At 46.9% G+C, this 12,890-nt stretch overlaps 1 protein-coding gene across 2 annotated transcripts in view; it reads right to left on the bottom strand.

Moving 5' to 3' along the window:
* Window positions 1–12,890, bottom strand: part of LOC115111609 (transcription factor 7-like 1-B) — a 50,843-nt gene that overhangs the window by 17,740 nt on the left and 20,213 nt on the right. For both annotated transcript variants that reach the window (XM_029637844.2, XM_029637845.2), the window contains exon 4: window positions 4,044–4,127. In XM_029637844.2, the coding sequence (XP_029493704.1) occupies window positions 4,044–4,127 (84 nt within the window). The remainder of the gene's footprint in view (window positions 1–4,043; window positions 4,128–12,890) is intronic.

Raw genomic sequence — 12,890 nt, 5'->3', positions numbered from 1 at the left:
GTGGTATTCACAGACAAGCTTGTTCCCTTCTCCATATCCAGCCCCCCACCCCAACTCCAAACCCCACCCCCATACTACCAAAAGCAATACCAACTGAATGCTAAATAAACCTGTCGTCTCGTGAATAATTGAGGATCTCGGCCGGAGCAGGCTCTGATTAGCATACGGGCCTTATGGACCCAATCTGCACAGCAGCGACAGGACAGACAGCCTTCCCTGTTTCCGGGCTTCTCAAATGCACAGAAGGGTTTCATTTCTATTTCAGACTCCTCTCACTCCTGGTCCACTAACACAACGAGAGACCAGCTCCATCATTCATTACAATGCACATTGTCTGCTGCAGGCCAGGCACCGTGAGGGACAATTGGTGATCTGAGGCACCAGGAATATGATCATAACCAATGGCATCATCATCTCATCACTGCTGTAGTGCTGCAGCTAAATATTAAATCAGCAAAGACACTAAGGGGGAGAAGGGCTTTGAACAAACACATTTGAGGGCAGATAAGTCGTATCAATTAAGAGCCATATGTGCATGAACAGTGGAAGATACTTGACGGTCATCCCCAGAAGTCCCACATAATCAATACCAAACAAAAACTCGTCTCCACACCAGCCGTCATGAATATACAATTATAACATGTAATGAGTGCTTGCAGAAGAGAGCAGGAATACATAAAGATGCTGCTGTCCCCTGGCTCCCTCTCCTCAGGTCCCTCTGACTGGCTGGCCCTGGCCCCTGGGCAGTAATCCCTGGACCCCCACGGACCCCATCCGCTCCCCCTGCTCTCATTAGTGCAGTGCTGGGGCCCTGCAGGCCTGGGGAGCCTGCCGCCTGCTCCCCCTCTCTGCTGCTGGGGTAATGAGCACATAATCAGCCTGGCTCCCTGGCAGCAGCTCACCAGAGGGGCACGTGGGCATATGGCCATGGTGTGTGTGTGGGTGGGAGGTGGTGGATGGTGGGGGTAAGGGCACAGTGGGGTGTTTCAGTCTGAATGGGTATCAGAGGACACTTCTGCTCACACATCTGATGACCTTGTCTCTCAGATCACCTGATTTTCTCTTGGCTACATCCTCTTCTGGTTAACATGACCACTCTAAAATACTCTGTGGACCGAAGAGATTTAGCTGAAGGGCAAGAAAATATAAACGAGAAAGGAGACAGTGACTTGAAATGGGAACAAGCAAACTGTCCACTACAAAATTGAAAGTTAGGCAATTAAAATAAGTAAATATTCTCCTTCAAAATCAACTAAATCCTTCACATCTGAATGTCAAAGTCCTGGTCCTCATTCACTATAAGTCTCTCGCTATCAACCTTCCTGGTTCAATGGACATTCAATAAAGATGAAGGTCGCACAAATATAGAAGGCTCGTCACAGAGAAACATTAGTAGGTTTCTTTTATGCGAATGTTGAGTTCAGCCAAGGTAGGGCAGCATGGAACCAAGCCAAAGACCTCAGGTTCCTCGTCAAGTCTTCAATAGCCCCTTTCATTTCCTCCTAATTCAATTGCAATTACCCTGCTCCTTATTCACATTTTTTTGCTGCCCTAAAATACAGGCCCGTGCATTTCATAATGTCATATATTAAGTAAATAAAATAAAATCCATTGGCAGGAACAAAACAGGGCACAGCGAGCACTGTGTCCCGCAGACAAACGAGCCATACTCACAGCGAGTCACTGACAGGTCAGCACTGACAGGTCAGCACTCTAATAAAATATATTTAATTGGCTTCCAATTGAGAGGGAAGTCAGCCACAGAGAAGCTCTGGATTCCCCAGGGCAAGGCCTGCACTGCTCCCACTGACAACAGCTTCCCATTGACGCCACTCAATGAAGACTTTGTCAAGTGCATCATTGTGTTTATGCGATCCGACAAACACACCAAACTAAACAGACCCGTCTAGCCGGAATCACTAAGGTCACAGGCTGAGTCACTGTGATTATTTAACCACAGTGTGGTAACCATGGGTGGCTCGCTGAGCACAACTACCAGATCACTTCCCTAACCCCAGATCACCCAGATATGAGGTACAATACTGGGAGCCGTTACTAGACACAGTGAGTGGCTGGATGGATGGTGTGGTGTACTCACTTGGTGTCCTAGGGTGGGAGAGCGGGGGTGGCTGGATGGATGGTGTTGTGTACTCACTAGGTGTCCTGGGGTGGGGGGCGGGGGTGGCTGGATGGTGTACTCACTAGGTGTCCTGGGGTGGGGGAGCGGGGGTGGCTGGATGGATGGTATGGTGTACTCACTAGGTGTCCTGGGGTGGGGGGCGGGGGTGGCTGGATGGATGGTGTTGTGTACTCACTAGGTGTCCTGGGGTGGGGGAGCGGGGGTGGCTGGATGGTGTACTCACTAGGTGTCCTGGGGTGGGAGAGCGGGGGTGGCTGGATGGTGTACTCATTAGATGTCCTGGGGTGGGAGAGCGGGGTGGCTGGATGGTGTACTCATTAGGTGTCCTGGGGTGGGGGAGCGGGGGTGGCTGGATGGTGTACTCACTAGGTGTCCTGGGGTGGGGAAGCGGGGGTGGCTGGACAGTGTACTCACTAGGTGTCCTGGGGTGGGGAAGCGGGGGTGGCTGGATGGTGTACTCACTAGGTGTCCTGGGGTGGGGGAGCGGGGTGGCTGGATGGATGGTGTGGTGTACTCACTAAGGGTCCTGGGGTGGGGGAGCAGGGGTGGCTGGATGGATGGTGTGGTGTACTCACTAGGTTTCCTGGAGTGGGAGAGCGGGGGTGGCTGGATGGATGGTATGGTGATGGTGTACTCACGGGGGTCCTGGGGTGGGGGAGCAGGGGTGGCTAGATGGATGGTATGGTGTACTCACTAGGTGTCCTGGGTTGGGAGAGCGGGGTGGCTGTATGGTGTACTCATTAGGTGTCCTGGGGTGGGAGAGCGGGGGTGGCTGGATGGTGTACTCATTAGGTGTCCTGGGGTGGGAGAGCGGGGGTGGCTGGATGGTGTACTCATTAGGTGTCCTGGGGTGGGGAGCGGGGTGGCTGGACGGTGTACTCACTAGGTGTCCTGGGGTGGGGGAGCGGGGGTGGCTGGATGGTGTACTCATTAGGTGTCCTGGGGTGGGGGAGCGGGGTGGCTGGATGGATGGTATGGTGTACTCACTAGGTGTCCTGGGGTGGGAGAGCGGGGGTGGCTGTATGGTGTACTCACTAGGTGTCCTGGGGTGGGGGAGCGGGGGTGGCTGGATGGTGTACTCATTAGGTGTCCTGGGGTGGGGAAGCGGGGGTGGCTGGACGGTGTACTCACTAGGTGTCCTGGGGTGGGGGGAGCGGGGGTGGCTGGATGGATGGTGTGGTGTACTCACTAGGGGTCCTGGGGTGGGGGAGCAGGGGTGGCTGGATGGATGGTATGGTGTACTCACTAGTTTTCCTGGAGTGGGAGAGCGGGGGTGGCTGGATGGATGGTATGGTGATGGTGTACTCACGGGGGTCCTGGGGTGGGGGAGCAGGGGTGGCTGGATGGATGGTATGGTGTACTCACTAGGTGTCCTGGGGTGGGAGAGCGGGGGTGGCTGTATGGTGTACTCACTAGGTGTCCTGGGGTGGGGAGCGGGGGTGGCTGGATGGTGTACTCATTAGGTGTCCTGCGGTGGGGGAGCGGGGTGGCTGGATGGATGGTGTGGTGTACTCACTGGGGGTCCTGGGGTGGGGGAGCAGGGGTGGCTGGATGGATGGTGTTGTGTACTCACTAGGTGTCCTGGAGTGGGAGAGCGGGGTGGCTGGATGGATGGTATGGTGTACTCAATAGGGGCCCTGGGGTGGGGGAGCAGGGGTGGCTGGATGGATGGTATGGTGTACTCACTAGGTGTCCTGGGGTGGGAGAGCGGGGTGGCTGTATGGTGTACTCATTAGGTGTCCTGGGGTGGGGGAGCGGGGGTGGCTGGATGGATGGTATGGTGTACTCACTAGGTGTCCTGGGGTGGGGGAGCGGAGTGGCTGGATGGATGGTATGGTGTACTCACTAGGTGTCCTGGGGTGGGGGAGCGGGGGTGGCTGGATGGATGGTATGGTGTACTCACTAGGTGTCCTGGGGTGGGGGAGCGGGGGTCTTTGAGTCCGGCAGCTCCAGGAACATCCAGTAGAGGCCATTTCATCTGCAGGTACTGTGGGGTGAAGAATAGGTAACATGAAACACACATGTCTGGACACTGAAATAATACAGTAAGGACAAGCATATAAAAACATGTAGGGGGGGTGAAAACAGTGAAAAGGAATGTATTTCTTATACAATGATACCAAATCTGCTTGGTGCATACTCAAATGTACCACTCACACAATTTTACACCACATGCTATTATCGAACTTGCTATAATGTGTTTAGACCAGTCCTTCTCAAATAGTGGGGCGCGCCCGTGTGACCCCCGGGGAACTTTTTTTTTTGCCGCAGGGAGTCGGTTTTTTTTCTCCACCGAACAAGAGCACACAGCACAGAGCAGGAGGTATGAAGTGCAGATAACAAACCCTTAAGAGACACCATGGAAAAATATTTAACAGGGATGAAAAGAAAGGTGGAGAGAGACGGAGATAATGAGACAAACGTAAGTCTCCCGAAAGCTAAGACGAGGAAATATGACAAAGCGTATGTAAGCGCTTGGCTTCACTGTGACTACGGTGGGAGACGAGGAAAGACCGGTATGTTTACTGTGTCTAAAAATGTTGGCAGCGGACAACATGAAGCCAAATAAATGAAGGCGTCGCTTAAAAACATTACACCTCAATCCCGCTGAATACTGCCAACAATCGTCCCGCTTTGTGAACTCTACTTCAGTAAACCAGCACTGTTAGCATCATATTAGGTGAGGTACCAAATTGCTCAGTGCAACAACCCCACTCCATAGCAGAGGAGCGGATACTGCCTGCAGCATTAGACCTGGTCTCTGTCATGCTGGATGACGCAAGGGCTGCAAAAATAAAAGTACTTCCCTGAAACCAGTTCCCAATATGACTGGGTGAGAGATCCTTTCAATGCACCAACTCCAACTGGTTTCAGCTCTGCAGAGGAGGACCAGTTCCCAATATGACTGGGTGAGAGATCCTTTCAATGCACCAACTCCAACTGGTTTCAGCTCTGCAGAGGAGGACCAGTTCCCAATATGACTGGGTGAGAGATCCTTTCAATGCACCAACTCCAACTGGTTTCAGCTCTGCAGAGGAGGACCAGTTCCCAATATGACTGGGTGAGAGATCCTTTCAATGCACCAACTCCAACTGGTTTCAGCTCTGCAGAGGAGGACTAGTTCCCAATATGACTGGGTGAGAGATCCTTTCAATGCACCAGCTCCAACTGGTTTCAGCTCTGCAGAGGAGGACCGGTTCCCAATATGACTGGGTGAGAGATCCTTTCAATGCACCAGCTCCAACTGGTTTCAGCTCTGCAGAGGAGGACCAGTTCCCAATATGACTGGGTGAGAGATCCTTTCAATGCACCAGCTCCAACTAGTTTCAGCTCTGCAGAGGAGGACCAGTTCATTGATATGACGTCTGACTCCACATTGAGACTGAGGTTCACATCACAGACACTGAGTGAATTTTGGATGAGTGTAGAGAGGCAGTAGCCACTCTTAGGGCAGAGGGCCATGGGCATTCTTCTTCCTTTTGCAACATCTTATCTTTGTGAGACTGGCTTCTCTGCTGTTGCTGCACTGAAGACCAAGTACAGGTCCCAGCTAAACATTGAGCAGGAGCTGAGAGTTGCAGTATCATGCTTCAAACCCCACTTTGAAAAGCTGTGCCTTGCAAAACGTGCTCCTTGTAGCCATTAATCCTGACTTCCTCATTATGATTTTTTTTTAAAAATCAGCAAATTGTTTCATTCATTTTTGTTTTATAGGTCAAAGTGTTTCATATATTGTGCTCCTGAGTTAATGTTGCTGATCAATTTGAATGTATTATTTATTGATTATATTTCATTTTATTTATTTTTCAGTATCAAATACAATGGATACAATGTTATGCAGAGGTGTACTTATAACAATTTTATAGACAAATGATACTATTTACAGTCGCGGCGGAGAGTTGGGGGCGCAAAATGTTTACTTCTTCCTGGGGGGGTAACAGAAAATAATTAAGAAGCACTGATGTAGACCAACTCGCTAATACTTGTTGAGACTGAACTGCATGAAATATGGTCGAGCTATTCCAGAGCAGATGTCATAAATGGTGTGAGAGCCAGCAGAAAGACAGAACTCTGACAGACACCTGTATGAGACTCACATGTTGTTGGAGTCAGACACTGGCTTTTGGCAGAGCGGGGGAGAGGGAAGTGAACACAGCAGACTGGAGGGGGACTGTGAAATCTCCGTTTGTCAGAGAAAAAAAACAAGCGTCCAGCTGTGGGCGCCCATCGACTAGCGGGTGGGAAGGGACAGCTGGAAGGAAGCTCCATCAGAACGGGCGGGAAAGGCAGGGGTGGGGTCTCAACACTAAGCCTATGGCATCCTGGTGAATTGTTTTGGCCTTTTGACCCAAACCAAACTAATCCACTTTCCTTGTTAGCATTTTTCATCTTGTTATCATAGTCATCATTATATGGAGCATTAGTGTTTTCCTTTCATTTGGAGGGGGGGGGGGGGGCACTAATTGTTATTTTATGGCAGCCCAGCCCATGCATCCTCGCATTGGAACAGGATCATGTATACAGGAGTTGTTCTATCTCCTCCTGAAAGCAACACGTTTCAAATGTATTTTCCCTATCAGTCTTGGTGCTGTGTGGAGCTGGTGATCTGTTCCATGCAGAGCTCCACCATCTGCTTCGTGAATCTGTTTAAATACCGGATACAGCAGATTGTCATGCATGTGGATTTTCTCCATGGTATCCAACGACTTCAAATTCATTAAAAGGGTTTTCATTTCAGCTTATAATGCATTTGTGCGAGCACACATAGACATGTGGTATCAAAGTTCATCTGAATACCAACATGATTCCAACACCTCTGCATGTGTCATTAGTAATGTAACAGCATTGCTGTTTAGTAATGGATCCACTAGTTGCGAGAAGTTTAGCACATTACTCAGTAGTTTAATTTATGTTGAGTATGGCACTCCCCAAAATGGCTAGGTCAGAAGCAGGCTTTATAGAGAGAGAATGATGGTCCCTGTAACCAACCTCAGCCACCTATGCTTAGGCCTTATCAGTGGACCTTTGACTGTTTCACTGCACTGATCTAAAGGTTAAGACCATTTTAAAAGCTCAGCTGTTTCAGGGGCTAGTGCACTTAAACATACATGTGCCCACTCACTCACACACACACACACACAGACACACACACACAGACACACACACACACACATTTGACTCGTACCGTAATTGTGTCCTGCTGTTCAACTTCTCAAATCCACATCCCAGAATCAAACAAATGAAAGAGTATTTTGCATGGGAAAAGGCCATCTTGTACAATAAGACATGGCACGTTTCCTCATATTACATAAACCAAGGCTGTGGACTTTCATTAATAAATTATACTGTTGCACAAAGTGATGTATATATGGTGGGGAAAACTCACTGCACGCATGTGAAAGATGACAAAAGCCTATTCAAGGCGTAAAAGACTTATCAATCATCTGTGCAGGATTTGATTTTTAAAGCTTCATTCATCACTCCGAGTTTGTAGAGAGGAAGGAAACTTGGATGACTGCGGGTTAAAAATGGAAAAGACATTATAGCAGCAGGGGGAAAGGGAGAGAGGGGAAAAAAACATTCAGGAATGAGTTTGTCGGAGCAGGCAGAGGGTATTGTTTCCTGACAGCTGGGGTCCAATAGAGTACTGAGGGAGGAGGGAGGGGGGACCCTTATTCCCATCTAAAAGGGGGGAATTCTTGGAGTTGACATCAGCCCTTTTCATTTTCACCACACTGCTCAAGGCTGAATCGCAGGTTCCAACTAATGGGCCCAAGTCCATACAACTGTCAGAAGGCCCTTGCTTTTCGAGGCTGCTAGCTCCCCATTGAACATGTATTATGCGCTGTGCATACTGCCTAATGAATGTGGCTTTCTGGGGGGGACAAAACAATACAGTTTTCACTGTCTAATCTATGTCATTCACGAGTCCCTCCACAAATGAAACAAGCCCTATTGTGAGCGTTTGGTCTACCCTGACCATGCCTACCCCCAGCTCCCCCCCCCCCCCCCGTGTTCTCTTATTTGACAGCTTCTGGCAGGACTGGGGAACATGCCCTAGGGCACTTTTATATTCAGAAGAGTCAGCCTCCTTTAAATAATTGCCACTGTACACGATGGAGCGGCTGGTTAGAGAAAGAAACCCTCAAACTACCATCTTCCACTACCCTCCCTACAAATGTCTACTCAAGCTTACACACCCTACCTCACTGTAGTCAACTACACACAACTCACTCACTCACTCACTCACTCACTCACTCACTCACTCACTCACTCACAGGAGAGAGAGAACAGTCCAGTGGGCTGTGGTAGGGGAGACAAGGAGAGCAAGAGGGAGAAAAACAACTCAGGAATCAACTCAGGAGACTAAGTTATTCAAATGCTTCTTATAAATCTTTCCTGACACAGTCTTACACACACATACACATACACACACACACACACACAAATACAGCACATTCGGAAAGTATTCAGACCGCTGAACTTTTTCCACATTTTTACGTTACAGTCTTATTTGAAAATGGATTCAAATTTAAAAAAAAAAAATATCACATTTACATAAGTATTTAGACCCCCTGTACTTTGTTGAAGCACCTTTGCCAGTGATTACAGACTCGACTTCCTGGGTATGACGTTTCAAGCATGGCACATCTGTATTTGGGGAGTTTTTCCCATTCTCCTCTGCAGATCCTCTCAAGCTCTGTCAGGCTGGATGGGGAGCGTTAATACACAGCTATTTTCAGGTCTCTCCAGAGATGTTCGATCGGGTTCAAGTCAGGGCTATGGCTGGGCCACTCAAGGACATTCAGAGACTTGTTCAGAAGCTGCGTTGTCTTGGCTGTGTGCTTAGAGTCGTTATCATGTTGGAAGGTAAAACTTCGCCCCAGTCTGAGGTCCTGAGTACTCCATTGCTCCATTCATCTTTGCCTCGATCCGGACTAGTCTCCCAGTCCCTGCCGCTGAAAAACATCCCCACAGCATGATGCTGCCACCACCATAGGGATGGTGCCAGGTTTCCTCCAGACGTGACAAATGTGGAAAGGGGAAAGGGGTCTGAATACTTTCCAAATGAGCTGTATATTGGCAAAAGATCAGTGTTCCTCATGAAGAACTTTACTTTACTCTAAGTACGGGGAGGAAGCTTCAAATCCAAATGGGAATGACATGTTCTCTCTGCAAAATAACAGAACATTTAGGCCAGAGGTTGCTAAAATGTGTTTCATTTAGAAAATTGGTTCTCCAAGTATTCCCATGAGAGAAAATAAAAAAGAGACAAGTGATCATGTCTCAATGTAATCTAGTTATGAAATGATTCTAATGTTCAAAACAATCTATTTTTGGACTAAGACGTGGTCAATTTGCAGTGAACAAATTATTAGCATTATGTTCCTGCCCCCTGACCATCCACTCCGGGAAAAAATCAGCCCGCGGCTGAATCTAGTGTTCCCCCCCCCAAATCAATCAAAATCAAATCCAAATGGTGTTTTTGACTAGAACACAGAAACCTGGTTAGGAGACTTCATTAAATCCCCGCCAAATAAAAAAGGTACTTAAAACCCAGAAAGGATGGCATGGTAAATAGGAAGATACTATTGAAAAGGAGGTTCCCATGGCTGCAGTCTTATTGAATAGTCTGTAATAGATTGAAAACACTGCTAAACTAAAATCAGCAATTACATTTTACAGTAAACTTCAGGCAGTCCTGTAATGCTTGACAGATGTCCTTAATTTCATTAGAAACTATTTGAGCAGGCCTATGTTTGGCCTCCATCGAGATGCTGGTTTCACTGCAGAGACTGCTCTAGAGAAGAGTGTCAGTTAAAAAGCTGTGAGAGCTGTGCAAATAGTCAACTTCTGCAAATATCTGATCCATTTCCATGCCTCTCTGTCTTCCAGCCTCCAGAACTCAAAATAGACATCAGTAGAATACTGTGCTACATGTCAGAGACCCAGATGCAACAAAGGTGGCAAAGTGGCCACAGAAAATTTCCAAAAAGCCAAGATTAACTCTTTGGTTTTTCGAACAGAGAGAATACAGCATATGCTCTGGGGCATGCAGACTGCCAGAGTTGGGTTCTAATTGTTCAATGTCTCTCACAGAGCAGGGGGGGAAACATGGCCAAGTGTCTTTGTCATCTCTGAAGTGTGTGGTGCCATACTGCTGGCCAGGCAACATCAGAGCATGGAGGAGAGGAGAGGCAGATGTCTGGACATTTGTTGTCAAAGTAAATCAGACACTGCCAGAGAGAGAAATAAACAGGCCAAACTTTTCCACCAACTATCTGCAGACTTGTGTTTTAAAAAGTGTTATCAATCTGATGTCAATGGCATCCTCAGAGTCTTCTAGTCAAACAAAACTACAAAAATGTGTCTTTGGAGTGTCTACAATGTCTATTTTAAAGAGCAATCTTGTCTAAAAACCCTATTGTAGACCCATTTTTTATGGTTACAAATTACTAACCAAATGACTTTAAAATGTTAATACACTATTCTAAGATTCCAATGGCAACAGATTAATTGACAGTGACACTCCAGCTCAGACCTGCCCTAAAGCTGCCTTGCGCTGTGGCATCAAGCCCCCCCCACCCCTCTCCTCTCCAAACAGCAGGGCCAGAGGAATGCTTCCAGGGATTGCTCCAGTAGATAATGTCAATCACCTACTGTGTGGAGAGCCCCTCCCTATGGTTTTCTTTTGCCCTCCAACAGAAAACAAATGGGCCACACAGCTTGCTGTTAGAGTGAGGTGTTAATGATCCTCTACCCATATGAATAGCAGCTCCACACATTTGCCTTGTCAACCTTACACCATAGTCCACCCCGTTTATCTCCGCTCAAATCACCTGCTTATGCGAGCCATTGACACTTCCACTTGATCTATGCATGACTTTACAATTATAAGCTTGCAGAGCAAAGACAATTGCTTTAAGTAGTCCCACCTTGTCACCGAGTTTGAATTAAGACCCATTGTTTGCAGACATTGCGGGCAATTACATAGACATAGGCAAAGTCCAGCCCTCATTGTGCTAATTAGTGGTTAATTGATGGGGAAACGACAAGCAGTTCCGCTGGTCAGCTTGGCTGCTACTGGGCACGGAAATAGTTGTTAGTGGGTCGTTCCACCTCATAAAGCACAAAGAGGACCCACCATCTCAGATTGTTCTGAAATTGTTTCATTATTTTGTTGAAATATAATTTGATCTGAGAAGCTAATTTATTGCACCCAAATTGGCCATTTAAATGTATAGGATTCGTTTAATATTAATTAAATATAGTACCTAACATCTGATTTGGACTAAACATTTTTCTAACAATGAGTTAGACATGAGGAATCCAAAGAAAGGGACAAAAGCCACCCATGGACCCTCCGCACCCCACCCCAACAACGAGTATATAGTATCAATTCTGAGTTCTCTATGTCTCACATGTAGTATGGTGATGTTCATTTCCCCTGTTCAGAGAATTAGTAATTTAAGTTAGGTTTATGTCCCATCTTACATCCTGATATTACCAGGTTCTGGCCACTAGATGGTGCTGTTCTAGGTATTTTTCAAAGAATCCCCACACCTCAATGTTAAAGGGATAGTTCACCCAAATTCCAAAAAGACATTGGTTTCCATACCATGTACGCATCCTATGGACAAGGTATGACAGAAATCCATGCGTTGGTTTTGTTGCCCATTGTTTCAAATCCAATTAAGGTAAATTGTACCTAAATTACAATTTTCACGCTTCATGTCCAAATCACCCTGAAGTATCTAAAAATGTATTGTGTAACTCAAGAATTTTACTTATAGAGGATTTGGAAATGGAGCGCGCAAATGCCAATATAGGTACCATTGATTTTTTTGTGCCACAAATACTAAAGTATTAGCATTTGAAACAAAGGCCAGTTAAACAAAACCAAAGCATGGGTTGCTGTCATACCTTGTCCATAGACTGCACATAGAAACCAATATGTCATTTTAGAATTTGGGTGAAATATCCCTTTAACATTTGGACCAAACACTGGGGTGTGGGGGGATTTAAAAATGTTATAAAAATCACCTGGAACAAAACCATCTAGTGGTCAGAACCTGGTAACATCAGGATGAAGGATGGGACATAAACCTAAACTTAAATGAATAATTATCTGAACAGGGGAAAAAAACGAAATACATTACATAGGATAAATAAATAATACTCCGAGACGCATCTACACTGAACAAAAATATAAACGCAATTTGTAAAGTGTTGGTTCCATGTCATACGCACATAATGCTTATTCCTCTCACAAATTTGTTTACATCCCTGTTAGTGAGCATTTCTCCTTTGCCAAGATATTCCATCCACCTGACAGGTGTGGCATATCAAGAAGCTGATTAAACAGCATGATCATTACACAGGTGCACCTTGTACACAGGTGCAAAATAAAAGGCCACTAAAATGTGCAGTTGTCACACAACACAATGCCACAGATCATATCTCAAATTGAGGGAGCATGCAATTGGTATGCTGATGGCAGGAATGTCCACCAGCGCTATTGGCAGAGAATAGAATGTTCTGAAACAAAGCTGAAAATGTCCCAGTTCTTCCATGGCCTGCATACTCACCAGACATGTCACCCATTGAGCATGTTTGGAATGCTCTGGGTTGACATGTACGACAGCGTGTTCCAGTTCCCGCAAATATCCAGCAATTTCACACAGCCATTGAAGAGGAGTTGGACAACATTCCACAGCCTGATCAACTCTATGTGAAGGAGATGATTTGC

This window comes from Oncorhynchus nerka, linkage group LG27 (assembly GCF_034236695.1).
Source record: "Oncorhynchus nerka isolate Pitt River linkage group LG27, Oner_Uvic_2.0, whole genome shotgun sequence".
Classification (NCBI taxonomy): Eukaryota; Metazoa; Chordata; class Actinopteri; order Salmoniformes; family Salmonidae; genus Oncorhynchus; species Oncorhynchus nerka.
This window is presented reverse-complemented; position numbering and strand designations above follow the sequence as displayed.